The following is a 14,258-nucleotide window of genomic DNA, read 5'->3' as shown; positions in this document are numbered from 1 at the left end:
ATTAAGTTAATGCTTGGATTTTCTAGCTAGCTGTGTATTCTTAGCTGTATCAATTGATTTGATGTAATATATTTTCAGGGTAGGACCTTAAGGTATTAGGTGTGGCTCTTAAGACTCTCAGAGTATCTACAAAGATGTTCTTAGGCGTTGAGTTTCCCTGCTATAGGAGTATTCAAGCAGGCTGAGTGGAATAAAATACAGGTAGATTCTAAAATTTAACTAAACACTGTACACATTCAATCAAAAACAGCCCCAAGTATGTATGCAAGAGTAGTTATTATAATGACCAGATCCTCTATCAACAAAGAGGTTTAGATTTCTGGTCTGTTGAGGGATCCAAGTCAGCTTGTGACCAAGTGAGACCCTTCCCTGGTGCAATCCCAGTTACCTTGGGTGATTTTGGTCTCAGTCAAGTTGCTGCCTGGGTCGTCGGGCTGCTGTTCTGATTTCTGGAGCTGGGCACTTGTTTTTCCTACGGGGCAAACCGAGCCGCTGCTGCTGCCTCTGCTGCTGCCGTAGCTGCCACCACCAGAGCCACCACCACTGCTGAAGCTGCCGCTGCCGTGTCCACCGCCGCTGCTCCCCCCGAAGCCGCTGCTGCGGGATCTGCCGCCGCTGCTGCTCCTGGGTCCGCTGCTGCTGGGGCCACTGGTACCGGTGCTGGAGCTGCTGATGTTGCTGCCGAATTCTGCTCCTGCTTGGGTCCCGCTGTCAGCCCAAGTTGGCGTGGCCGGGTCCCTGGCCGCTGCTGTGTTCGCTGGAGCTGGGTTCAGGCGTTGGGGGAGGGGAGGGAGCCGCGGCTGCTCTGGTTGTCTCGCTGCTCCACGTGTTCTTCTACCTCGCGGTCTGCTCCTCCGCTGCTCGCTGCCGCTCTCCCCTCACGTTTCCCGAGTTGTGGAGAGCGCAGTGTGAGGGGAAAATCCCGCACCTGGCTTTTCTTGTGGCTCGAGCCGAGAGTCTGGCGGTTTTCTGCTGCGCCGCGGCTGCGGTGGTTGGCCGAGCTGCCGGAGCCGCTTTTCCGCCTATGCAGGCTCTGGATGCTCTATAACTCTTCTACTTCTCCGCTGCCACCTCAATTTCCTATACACCTCACTTTTTAGTAAAAGTGTGTATTTTGCTGAGTTTTTTTGGTCTTTTTCACCCCTAGGCTGCTTTGGCGTGGTACCTACGCCGCCATCTTAACCGGAACATAATGAACTTTTAGTTATTATGTCAAATATAAATTCCTCACAGTTTCCTTAACTGGCCTAGAGTTAAGAATATCAAAACTAAGAGATTGCCAGGTGTCATGGCACATGCCTTTAATCCCAGCATGTGGAAGACAGAGGTAGGAGGATCACAATGAGTTCAAGGCCACCCTAAGAGTACATAGTGAACTTCAGGTCAGCCTGAGCTACAGGGAACCCCTACCTTGAAAAAAAAAAAAAAAGAGAGAGAGATAGTACCACATTTTATTTGGGATATTTCACATAACATTCCATACTTTTAAGGTCAGGGATAGCACCTTCAGCACCTCACAAATTTTCTGAGACCAGGCCACAGGAAAAAGGGAAATGATTATTATAGCAATGGAGACTGTTGCACCTAAACCTGGAGCCTATTTATATTTTAAGGAACCTAGTGCCTAAATATGAGCTTTAATTAGATAAAAAATTAAATTCATAACATACATAATTGATTCAGTTAAGAAGCTGAAAATGTCAGGTCAACCAGCTGTTTACTTCTTGTATACATAGGGTCATATGTATATAAGTTGTGTATTTTTATAAAGTAAAGCCAAATAGCAAAAATGTGAATGTTGCATATATAAAATTATTTCACATATTACATTAAAACATATTTTCAGGGCTAGAGAAATGGCTTAGCAGTTAAGCGCTTGCCTGTGAAGCCTAAGGACCTCGGCTCAAGGCTCCATTCCCCAGGACCCACATTAGCCAGATGCACAAGGGGGCACATGCGTCTGGAGTTCGTTTGCAGTGGCTGGAGGCCCTGGCATGCCCTTTCTCTCTCTCTCTCTCTCTCTCTCTCTCTCTCTCTCTCTCTCTCTCTCCCTGCCTCTTTCTCTGTCTATCACTTTAAAATTAATAAATAAAAATAAACAGAAAATATTTTTTAAAAAACATATATTCAGTAAATAGATTATGAATTCAATAATAGTTTTGGCTAATAAAAACTTTGCTCCATTGTTCTTTTTTTCAATGCTTGATATTAAAGAGATAGTCATAACCAAAAAATGGGTGTCATAGAAACCTATTTAGAACATAACCATATAATGTTCTTTTTACTTTCAGATTAACTTTTTAAAGACTGAAGTGGAAAGAAAGAGCAAAATGATCCGAGATCTCCAGAATGAAGTAAGATTTATATCTTAGGAAATCATTGCTTATCAAATAATATACAAAATGCACATATAAGTTGGGCACAACACTTAATGAGCACTTTGAGGCAAACTTCACCTTTAGGTACCGGTTAATGGAGAGAAAATTCATCCAATCTATATTCTATATGTGCATATTTGTGTGTCTATTGTATACATTTGATTATTTCTTAATACAAGTTATTCCAGGCTATCTTCCTTTCCAACTGTATTTTCCTCAGATTAATAATAAAATTAGCTTTACTTCATTAATAAATGTGTTTTCTACTAATCAGTATCACAGACCTTGAGAGGGAAGTGGGTAAAACAGGCTTTGTCTCTCTTTGACATTAATATGACAATCTTTGACTATGTAACCCAGAACAGAAACTGACAGTGCCTACTTCCATGTTGAGCCTTAATAAGGACAAACTGTATTGAAAAGTATACTTTTTCTATTTTGACTTTTTTTTGCTTTTATACAATTATTTTATTTTCTATTGTCCTTCTATCAACTTTCTACACCTTATATCCTTTCAATGTGACCAGCCAACTATGCCCATCAAACCATCAGTAGTTAACAAATCTTTCTTGATTGGTCTTTCACAATCACATTTTCCCTCAATTCCTGTATTTTTGGTGTGCATGCTGCAAAAAGTAGTTAACTAATCTATGCCTTCCATTTGGTTTGCTTTCCATTTGTTACAAAGGTAAAATGAGGCACAAGAATAAGTTTCTGGAAATTTCTTGAGCAGACAGCAATTTATGAACTATGCAGCTGAGGTGGACCACAAAGGACAGGCTGTCCCATGGTGAAAAGAGAAAAGAACAGTGAATGGGTTACATGTGTACAGTTGCTATTTTTGTCTATCCTGCTCAAAAGGCCACAATTCTGTAATTCCGTTTATTGGTTTCTTCTAATTGGTTAAATTTATGTTCTTGTTTTCTTTAATACATGCATTTTCAGTAAATATCAAATTTATTTTTGCTTATGTTTGCTAGTCAAGCTAGGAGTAGTCACTTAAGAAGCATAAGATGGGCCGGGAGATTGCGGCGTGCTTAGAGTGCCTGCCTGAAAGTCCTAATGACCCAACTTTGGTTCCCCAGTACACAAGCAAAGCCAGATGAGCAAAGCGGCACATGTACGTGCAGTTCATGTGCAGAGGCTGGAGGCCCTGGAGCGCCCAGTTCTGTTTGCCTCTCTTCTATCTCTCTCTGCTTGCAAATAAATAAAAAAATATATTTAAAAAAACAGAATAAACTGTCATCTGCTCAGAGATTGTTTAGGTCATTCAATTTACGTTTAAATATCCTTGTGGAATCAGTTGCTTACTTTGTAATCTTGTATTTGTATGATCACAAACTTATGAAATTTTTCTCTAGTAAATAATATAAACATCCACTCTTTCTCATATGTATGATAATGGTATAACCACATTACATTGTCAATCTCTACAAGGTGCTATGAAATAGTCACACTGAAAGCAAACTGACAGTAACCATAACCTTGTGCAGCACTCCACCAGTGACAGCAGTAAGAGATGGTGGTTTCTCACCACGTCTTTCCTTGGATATCTTGATTTTCTCTCTCGTCTTTTTCTTTATACATAACATATACTTTAACCCAATTCTGACTGGCTATTCTGCTTCTTTTAGCTTCTAACATCAATGGATTTTTACCTCCTTTTAACTTTTATTGCCTTTCTACAAGATCTTGGAAGAAAAAATAATCCCAAATATAATCAGTGGCCTCTGTGGGTATGGCAAGGTATTTTATTTACACATGTTTGGAAGTTGCAGGTTTTTAGGAAAAATGCAGTGGCTGCTTATTTTATAGTGGCAAACTGGGCCTGTTGGTTAGGAAGGGATTCACTAGGACATACAAATGGGGTTCAAACTCTAGTCTGTAGCCACTGCCTGCACAAGCTCAACTGGCTTCATCTGAAGGAAGAGAGTCCTTGCTGGCATCCAGAAGCTGCTGATCTACACAGCACACCCCTTTCCTGGAAAACATTCCTATAGACAGTAGCTGAGGTTTGACCTCCTCATATGTAGAATTCTGTATCTACACATTGCATTTTTAATCTCCTCTACAATACTTCATTGGAAATTTATGTTTTATTTTATGGAGGGCTTTCATATTGTAGAAACAATTCTCTAAAACTTGGCTATATATCTTAAAGGAAGGTTTTTTTTCTTAATAAAGTGCTTAGTATACAGTAATCACTGATGGTGATTGAATGAGTACTTGAGAAACAAGTTCCATGACCATTTTAAAGTATTCAGTTGTGTGTGTGTGTGTGTGTGTGTGTGTGTGTGTGTGTGTGTGTGTACACTCATGCACACAAACATGCTAAATAGCAAAACTAAAGACATGCCATCTTCTCTACCTTTGTGGTTTTAACTATCTTTTGCCAGAAGTATTCCTCTTGTATGGGCAGATTTATAAGTCTTTCCTCCATAACACATCACGATTCACATTTTCTACAATGGCAGCCTTTTTGTATACTGAAAATATACTACGAGCTCTTTTAAATCTGCATTTAATTTCAAAAAATTGAATGAATTTAAGATACATTAGATATTACCTTCATATTTAAAAAGTGAAGCTGACTACTTCTTAATTATTTTCTGTAATATGGTTACTTACCAGATGCTGTAAGATGTGAATATGAAGATCAGCATCTTTCTAATCATCCTCAACTAATAAGAAAAGAATTTGTGCTAATACATATTTTTAAGGATGTGGATTTAGTTTTTTACAGGATTTCATGACTGAAACAACCAAACAAGAAAATAATAAATGCCAATGACACCTGATGTACAGAAAATTCTAGTAAATTTAATGAAGTAAACCCATTTTGGTTCCCTCTACTATGGCTATGCGTCTCTTTCACCTCAGTGAGCACACTGAAAGGTGAAGATGGACTATTTCATAACATAATGAAGTGCTTTGGGATCCACATCTGCTCTGATTCTGGTGCCTGCCTATAGATGGAACAATAAAAGAGCTTGTCTCACATGTATTGTGATCTCAGGGTATGCTAACAACGCTTATAAATTATTTCATAAAAACTCTCATCCTGTTAATTTGCCTTGTTTGAGAGAAAGTTTCTGAGGATTTTGATCAGCTCCTTAGTGAGGTTGATTTTGTGCCCAGCAATTAAAGCATCAGACTCTAGAGCTACCTTAAAATGCACCAAAGACTGGGTTGCCTTCTACTATGGACATTTATTCTCTCAAAGTTCTGGAGACAAGTCTGAGATCAAAACGTCAGGTCAGTGCGGCCATCCTTCCTTAGGAGCGCCTCCCCAGCTTCTCCGTACAGCCTGTGGCATTCACTGGCACCACTCTGATCTTTGCTTCCAGTTTTTCTTTGGCCTTCTCTCGGTGACTCTGGTCTTACTATATCATTCTCTTCATCTATAAAGAAAGCAAAGAATTTAAGACCCGTGTAACCTAGCATGAATTATTTAAAACTTAATTCTATGTGCCAAGATCCTGTTTCCAGCCAGGTGTGGTGGTGCATGCCTTTAATACCACCTTTAATCCCAGCACCACACTCAGCAGGCAGAGATGGATGGATCGCCATGAGTTCAAGGCCACCTTGAGACTACATAGTGAATTCCAGGTCAGCCTGAGCTAGAGTGAGACCCTACCTCAGAAAACCAAAAAACAAAAAGATCCTGTTTCCAAATGTACTTCATATTCTAAGGTTCCAAGTAGAATGAATTCTGGGATGGTAGGATGGTTCCCTTCAAATCATTACACTATCTGTGGAATTTTAATTCATTAATTTAATTCTTAATTCATTAAAACAGCTTAGTCATTTTTAGTAGGCAAGGAAGGAAAATGTTACTGCATGTAAGTCTGTCTAAGAAAGTATTCTAATTTTAGTTATAAATATTATTGTCCCTATATTCACTTAAATAATTAATATATTGCTTAATATGCCCACATTTTACTAGAAATTATATAGGAATAAGCACTATTGAAGAAATAATATATGTTACCATAGGAGACCTACTTGCCATATATTAAACAATAATTGTTTCTAAAACTGAACAAAATAAATTCCACACACATATTAATATATAAATTTCAGAATAAAATATTATAGAGTAGCTGGTAAATACAGAAAATTAGTCAGCTGTGGTGGCCACTGAAGGCTTCTTTTTTCAGCTACCTTCTGAACAGAATGAAAAGATCAAAATTGATAGCCTTATGCTCAACCAGAAAAGCAAACAGAAAAGTTGAGTTATCTTATAGGTGAAGCAGTAGTTAGTTGTTTATTGATGTGAAGAAAGTCGTTAATTGTGGTTCTTTTATGTAGATGGGTGAAATTTCAAGGAAGCTTATTTACAAGCAATGTATTTGCACTCTGTGAATTAAGGCTAGAAATATCACTTATGAGACAATATTTGGGCACTCAATCAGATTGATACAGACTCAAGGGATTATACAGAAATATAAATCTGGAAATTGCTTCTATCACATGTGTCTATATCAACAAATTTTATTGTTTCCAGGACATATTAATTTCACTCAGCACTTCAGAAGTAAGCAAATAATGCTGTCTTAGGGCATTTTATACTCTGCCTTATAATCCATTTCCTGTTTCTAGCAATTAATTCCATTGTGAAATTTCCCTCTGCATAGTGTGGAATCTTACCAATGAACTCAGTCGAGACTGATCCTGTCTCTCACTGTATTTATGTCACTTTTCTCCGATAGTTACTACTATACTTAGGGGAAGAGAAAAACAGACATTCTTATGTGCCTTGTAAGGATCATTGCATGTGGTTTCTGTATTTTTAAATTTTAAGTTTGTCAATGAGAAAAAAATTCCAGTAAAACATTTGAAATTTTTATGTTTTTGCTGTCATCAAATATAAGCAGCTATTGTTATTGGATTCTGTGGTTAACAACATCATATCTTTTATCCCTTATAGAATTTTATGGTAATTGAAATTGTAAACATTCACCTATTTTTATTCTCTTCTTTTTAAAAGAGCTTATAGCATGGAATCATCTGTTTATAACTTTTACATGCATGCAAAAGATATTTACATATAAAGCATTGTTTGTTTTAACTACAATAATAGAAACTTTGTCTTTATCAGCCTTCCTCTCTCTTCATTTTCTGTAATATAGCAAACAGTAGAAAATTACTTACTAGGTAAATAATAAATATTTCTTAAATAGGTTGTATTGTCAAAATTTTAAGAAATAGACCACTGTCAATAACTTACAGAAACAAGAGTCCCTAAAATTATGGAAAAAATGTTTCTTGACTTATACATAAGCTGATTTTTAAAATTATGGAAAATTAGAGAACTACAGTCATTATAAATATTAAAAAGTGCTAATCCAAATGTTTTTGCATGAGGTTAAGAAACAGAACATCAAACTTCCAGCAACTGAAAAGATCCTGTTTAAATGTACTTCATATTCGAAGGTTCCAAGTAGAATGAATTCTGGGATGATGGGATGGTTCCCTTCAAATCATTACACTATCTGTGGAATTTTAATTCATTAATTTAATTCAGGCAAAAAAGCAAAAATCATGAAAAAAAAAAGTAACTAAAACAGAAAAGAAAAAAAAATGGCGAAAGGGAAGTGTTAATTCCAAATGGATATTTATGAGTGTTTTGAGCAGGTTTATAAGCAGCTGTAAACTGTGTTTGGATTTGTGTAGAGCTTTTTCAATATGTGCTTCTTTCTCTTTTTATTTAAAAAAAAATGAATGTCACAGTAGCCTGTTCTTAGAACGCATCATAGAAAAATGAATTATAGTTTGCCAACAGCACATCAATCAAGGCTTTTAAATTTTCTTCACTCAACCTGCATTTATAGAAGCATATATTAAATTTAGAAATGTTTATTTTGACAAGTTATGTCATTTTCTGGTTTATTTCAAGATGAAACACAAATCTAGTTTTGCAAATATTTTCAAATATTTGCTTAGATGAATTGTACTGTTTGGCTTCCCTTAGACACATATAAGGAAAATAATAGATCTCATGAGAGGAATGAATGTTGAGTGCCTTTTTTTTCATCTATGTATCTGGCTATCATTATCCATTTATCTTTAAGATATTTGTTATTGATCATCCATCTATCTTTAATCATCTATCAATTTATATATCTTGTATAATTCTATGCATTTGATGTAAAGTTATAATCGTTCAGTGGATTAACTAGCTACTTTTCCATCAGTCAGCCAATCTATCTATATGCCTACTCCTCCTCTCTCTATCACGGGTCACCCGACCTACCTGTCCCACACTTAACCTTCATAAAATCCACATGCTTATTAAATGGAGATTAACACTGACCCTGACATTCTTATGAGGGTCAAATGACATGAAAACAACTATCGTCGATCTCCTCCTTTTTTTCCTAATAAATGTAATTATTCATAAATTATATCTATGTAATTAATTGATGTTATTACTTATTAATTACATATACACATGCAATTAGTATATATACATAACATATATATGTATATATACTATACTGTAAACAAACACCAGACACACACACACACACACACAGCACTTTATGCATCTGGATTTATGTGCATACTGGGGAATTGAACCCTGGCCATTAAGCTTTGGAAATCAGCACCTTTAACAACTAACCCTTCTCTTCAGTCCTATCATACTCATTTTAACCATTTTCTGTTTGTTTTCAACTTTTGTTTCCAATGTAAATGCTTGAGGTATACAACCATAATCTTTTTTTTTTCTTTTTTTTTTTTTGCCATTCCTGGAACATTTCATCACATGGCATATATCTCTAATGAATTTATACTTTTTTTAAATTTTTTTGTTATTTTTGTTTATTTATTTGAGAGAGACAGAAAGGGACAGAAAGAGGCAGCTAGAGAGAGGGAGAGAGAATGGGCATGCCAGGGCCTCCAGCCACTGCAAACGAACTCCAGATGCATGCGCCCCCTTGTGCATCTGGCTAACGTGGGTCCTGGGGAGTCGAGCCTTGAACCAGGGTCCTTCACAGGCAAGTGCTTAACCGCTAATCCATCTCTCCAGCCCATGAATTTATACTTTTAATCTGTTCTTTTTTTTGTTCAATTTTAAAAGGGTTCTCACTACATTGCCCAGTCTTGTTTTGATCATGAGTCCAATTTATTCTACCCACTCAGCCTCTTAAGTAGCTGGATCTACTCATGTGCCTAGATTCCCAGCCACTTTTGAAGGAGAAACAGGAGAAAATAGATTTTTCATTGTTGTTGTTTTGAGGTAGGGTCTCACTCTAGCCCAGGCTGACCTTGAATTCACTATATAGTCTCAGGGTGGCCTCGAACTCACAGCGATCCTCCTACCTCTGCCTCCCAAGTACTGGGATTAAAGGCGTGCACCACCACAACAGCTTGAAAATAGATTTGTTATTGGCAGTCAGGCAGAGAGAAAAACCCAAGGAGAACATCAATGCTACTTTGTCTGCTCTGGCAGGACTAGAACTTGCATCTGATTCAGTCTTGTCCAAGATGGCTACAAGCCAACATTCCTGGCAACAACTTCTTGCTTCTTCCTCAGTTTAGCACACCTGAGTGAGCTGGCCCCTCATGGGTTACCTTCTTGTGTAGCAACCAATCAAGTGTCTCCCTTATAAACCTTAAAGAGTCACAAAATAATTTTACTGAGTAAAATAAATTATAACTATTATTTAACATAAAACTTTAGAAACTATACAAACCCATCTGCAATGACAAAAATAAAATACAGTTGTCTATAACACAAGGTAGGGTAAGAAGAAGGAAGAAGAAATAGGACAGTGCAGATTTTATTTTATTTTTTTTATTTTATTTTTTTGGTTTTTTTGAGGTAGGGTCTCACTCTAGCCCAGGCTGACCTGGAATTCACTATGGAGTCTCTTGGTGGCCTTGAACTCACGGCGATCCTCTTACCTCTGCCTCCCAAGTGCTGGGACTAAAGGCATGCACCACCATGCCCGGCAGATTTTAGAATGTTTATTATCATAATAAGTATGATGACGACTTCATGGGTGAGTACATGCTCAAACTTGTAATAGTGAACCATCTTTTGTATAATCAACTTAACTCAATATCTTCATTTTTATAAACAAATCTTATGTCATTAGAATAGTGCTCACTAAAGCTTAGAAATAATTGGGAAGAGGGATAAAAGAAAGCTTGAAACTGGGCACAAAAATCCAGAAGGTAAGAGGGATAATTATAAATTAACATTCTATTACAATGACTGGGGTTTATAGAAAACCATTGTATATTTTATGAAGTATTATAAGAAAGCACTCCCTGTGAAAATGTGTGTCAATGATTAGCATGTTGCCTGTTGGTCAAACTGTTGGAGGTTTTATTTGTTTTTTGTTTTCTTGGTGTTTTTTGCTTTTGTTTTTTGAGGAAAGCCCAACAGACTGGCCTTTTTATTTCCGTGTGAGACAGTGAGAGTGAAAGAAAGGAAAAATTTGGTGTGTAAGGACCTCAGCCACTGCAATTGAACTCCAGACATGCACATGCTTGACCTTGCGTGCCTGCATGACTGTGCGTCTGGAGGAAGTTGGAGAGTGGAACTTTGCAGGCAAGTACCTTAACCACTAAGCCATCTCTCCAGCTTCTGTTGGAGTTTTTATTTAACTTTACCCAAATAACATTTTCAAAGCTTTTAGACAAGGTCAAGTCCACTTTCAAGTAATCTGCCTAACACCTACCTGCCCTTGCAGCAGCTGTCATGAAATCCATCTCTCCTGAAAGACAGTCTCCTCCCAGTGACTTTTATACTCTCCTGCAAGGAAAGGCGGATGCTTTTACCTTACCGTAATGACAACAGCTCTTTACTTTGAATTCCATCATTTGCTATCTAGTGTCTGTTACTATATTTCATTCCTGCAATGTTTTAAGTCCTACTTCATTATCAATTCATCAGGGCAGAGAAGATGTGGATGAATAAGGAATTAGTCTTCTCAGGCTGAGTAAATGAAAGGGTGAGGGGGTTTATGAATAATGAGGTGTTGAAAATGTCTAATGTTCTGATTTATCTACATCAGAATTGTTAAAAATAGGTGTACTCTTGAAATGTTTAGCTCATTAAGTAGGGCTGACACAGAAGACACAGCTCTCACCTCAAAGGGGCGGGTGTTAGATCAGACACAGAGGTGGGCAATAATGTTAGATGAGACACAGAGGTGGGCAATAATGTTAGATGAGACACAGAGGTGGGCAATAATGTTAGATGAGACACAGAGGTGGGCAATAATGTTAGATCAGACACAGAGGTGGGCAATAATGTTAGATCAGACACAGAGGTGGGCAATAATGTTAGATCAGACACAGAGGTGGGCAGTAATGTTAGATCAGACACAGAGGTGGGCAGTAATGTTAGATCAGACACAGAGGTGGGCAGTAATGCTAGATGAGACACAGAGGTGGGCAATAATGTTAGATCAGACACAGAGGTGGGCAATAATGCTAGATGAGACACAGAGGTGGGCAATAATGTTAGATCAGACACAGAGGTGGGCAATAATGTTAGATCAGACACAGAGGTGGACAATAATGTTAGATCAGACACAGAGGTGGGCAATAATGTTAGATCAGACACAGAGGTGGGCAATAAATGGCTGTTAAGGGGCTAAAAGTAGCCCAAAGTAATTTGGCTCTGATTTGCAACATTCCTTTTCTATGTGATCACAGGAGTTTTATCAGTCCATTCTGCCTTATCAGAGCTTTCTGGAAATTTCAGTCTATAGCTACCCCTGTTTGCCAAACATCACATTTTGTGCATGCAAAGGCAAAATATTCCATTTAGTAAGGTTACATTAAGAATTTAATGAGCTTAATAAGGTGATCTACGGTGTATGCAACCCTAACATAGTTATATTATCAAAATGCAAAAGAAAAAAAAGTCAGTTACAATAAATCATTACATAAAGCAACATTTATAAGTAGGATTCTACTCGTATGATAAACAAGCCTTTGGAACCAGTGTTCTCAGAGAATCTGACATGCTTTCTTTTACATGTGAAAAAGATTTGTCCTGAGGAGATTCAGAAGGACTGTCATACATTGTTCCATGTTTCAGATGACACTAATTATGGCCCCCCAAAGCCACAGGTATAATTGCCAATAAGCACATTTACAGTAACTGTAGCTGAGTTTTCATTTACAATCTTTTCTTTCTAGTCCAGAATATGGAGTCCAATGAGCATCTCTGAATATAAGGTGTCATTTACACTACTTCTGTTGTGGCACCTTTTGTCCCCTTGTCACTTGATAGATGATTATAGTTTTACCTGCAATCTCACAAATCCCTCCAGGTTATGCACAGATTGTAAAGTGTGTGGTACCTAGGAAACATGAAACCAGGGATGATATTATATATTTTGTTAGTTATATTATATAAATGCATATATATGTGTATATAATTCTTCAAAAGATAGCATTGTATGTCAATTGTAATTATATTTATTTTCAATATAAGAAATTAGAATAGGAAGAGATAATAGAAAATTATAGCCCATTATTTTACCATAAGAAAAATCTAATTAAAATATATAGTCCTACATAATGAATATAGTCCTGTCTCCTCTACAGATATGTTAGGTATGCTACAGATAAAGTACTATCTTAAACCATAATGGCTATTTTAGTGCACTTTCTAACAGTACAGCCAATAAATTATTTATTTTTAATTAAGCTGTTTTGATCTCTTTAGTGTTTCAGAGCCTTAAGCTCAACATGTATCAGTTTAATGCCTTTACATGGCCCAATGTAATGACATTAAGTATCTAAAAACTTACAGCAGATTCTAAAACTAGGCTAGTTCTCTTTACATTAGCTATAATAATCTTTACTACTATTGTTAACTGACAGTGAATAATCCCTTTTAGTTGTCAGGTCTTTCATTTCATCTACTGTAATAATCAGTATGTATGGGGCTGACTGAGGAAAAGGGCCATTAATATATTTTTCTAAGTCATTTTTTTCTGAATAGTCACAATTATCAGGATTCCCTATGTAACATCTCACCTACTTGTTTCTCTTCAAGACCCTTTCTTTCCTCACATTTTATGTTATTTGTGATTTGTTAGAAACATGGAAAAAATAAATCAGATTCCAATTCATTTATTGTTCACACAGTTCATAACGCTAAGCACTCAATGAAACACACTTTACTGTGGTAGGCCTGTGACGTCAACTTAATTGTTCCTCATCAAGTGTGCTCATGCCAACATCTGCCCCGTGCCAGTCGCCATCACTGCAGGAGGGGCTGAACGGAAGTCCACCGAAGGGGGTAGCATGCCTGCTTTTATTGTCTACTTGTCCCAGCTAGGCACTGTTTCCAACAGACTACCATCAAAAACGTGATGAGACAATTAGCCCTGAGTGAGCTGCTCTGAGACTCTGTCATAGTCAGCTTCATGTTGCTGGGAAGAACTTCAAAACCAGGCATAGGCTAGGGAGGAAGAGAATAATTTGGAGCTCACAGATCCAGGAGAAGCACCACATTGGTGAAAAAGAGTAAACCTACCACCCAAAGCAAGAGCAAATGGTGGCAGCCAAACAGCAGGGAACTCAGGCAAAACTCAGACTGCTCTCTACATACCTTAGACTGGAATTCAGAACCTCCCACAGAGACACCATTTCCAACCAGGTGGCTGGAGATCTAAGTTACAAGTTTTAATAAATTCCTGAATTTATTTGGAGACATCCATTCAAACTACTACACTGTCATTATGTTTTCACAAACAAAGATATTACGACAATATATAAGAACTGTTAGCAAGTTAAGAAATAGCAAAATCATTACTATAATTTCATACATAACATAAAATATTTACTTCCATTTCCATTCTTTCTTTTCATTCATTTATTCATTTCTATAATTATATAATGCCA

The 14,258-nt window shown here is 37.2% G+C and overlaps 1 protein-coding gene across 4 annotated transcripts in view; it reads left to right on the top strand.

Moving 5' to 3' along the window:
• The window catches only part of Luzp2 (leucine zipper protein 2), a 313,181-nt gene that overhangs the window by 165,311 nt on the left and 133,612 nt on the right, over positions 1-14,258 (top strand). For all 4 annotated transcript variants that reach the window (XM_045145859.1, XM_045145858.1, XM_045145860.1 and 1 more), the window contains exon 5: positions 2,292-2,354. In XM_045145859.1, the coding sequence (XP_045001794.1) occupies positions 2,292-2,354 (63 nt within the window). The remainder of the gene's footprint in view (positions 1-2,291; positions 2,355-14,258) is intronic.

The sequence above is a fragment of the Jaculus jaculus genome, chromosome 3 (assembly GCF_020740685.1).
Source record: "Jaculus jaculus isolate mJacJac1 chromosome 3, mJacJac1.mat.Y.cur, whole genome shotgun sequence".
Lineage (NCBI taxonomy): Eukaryota > Metazoa > Chordata > Mammalia > Rodentia > Dipodidae > Jaculus > Jaculus jaculus.
This window is presented reverse-complemented; position numbering and strand designations above follow the sequence as displayed.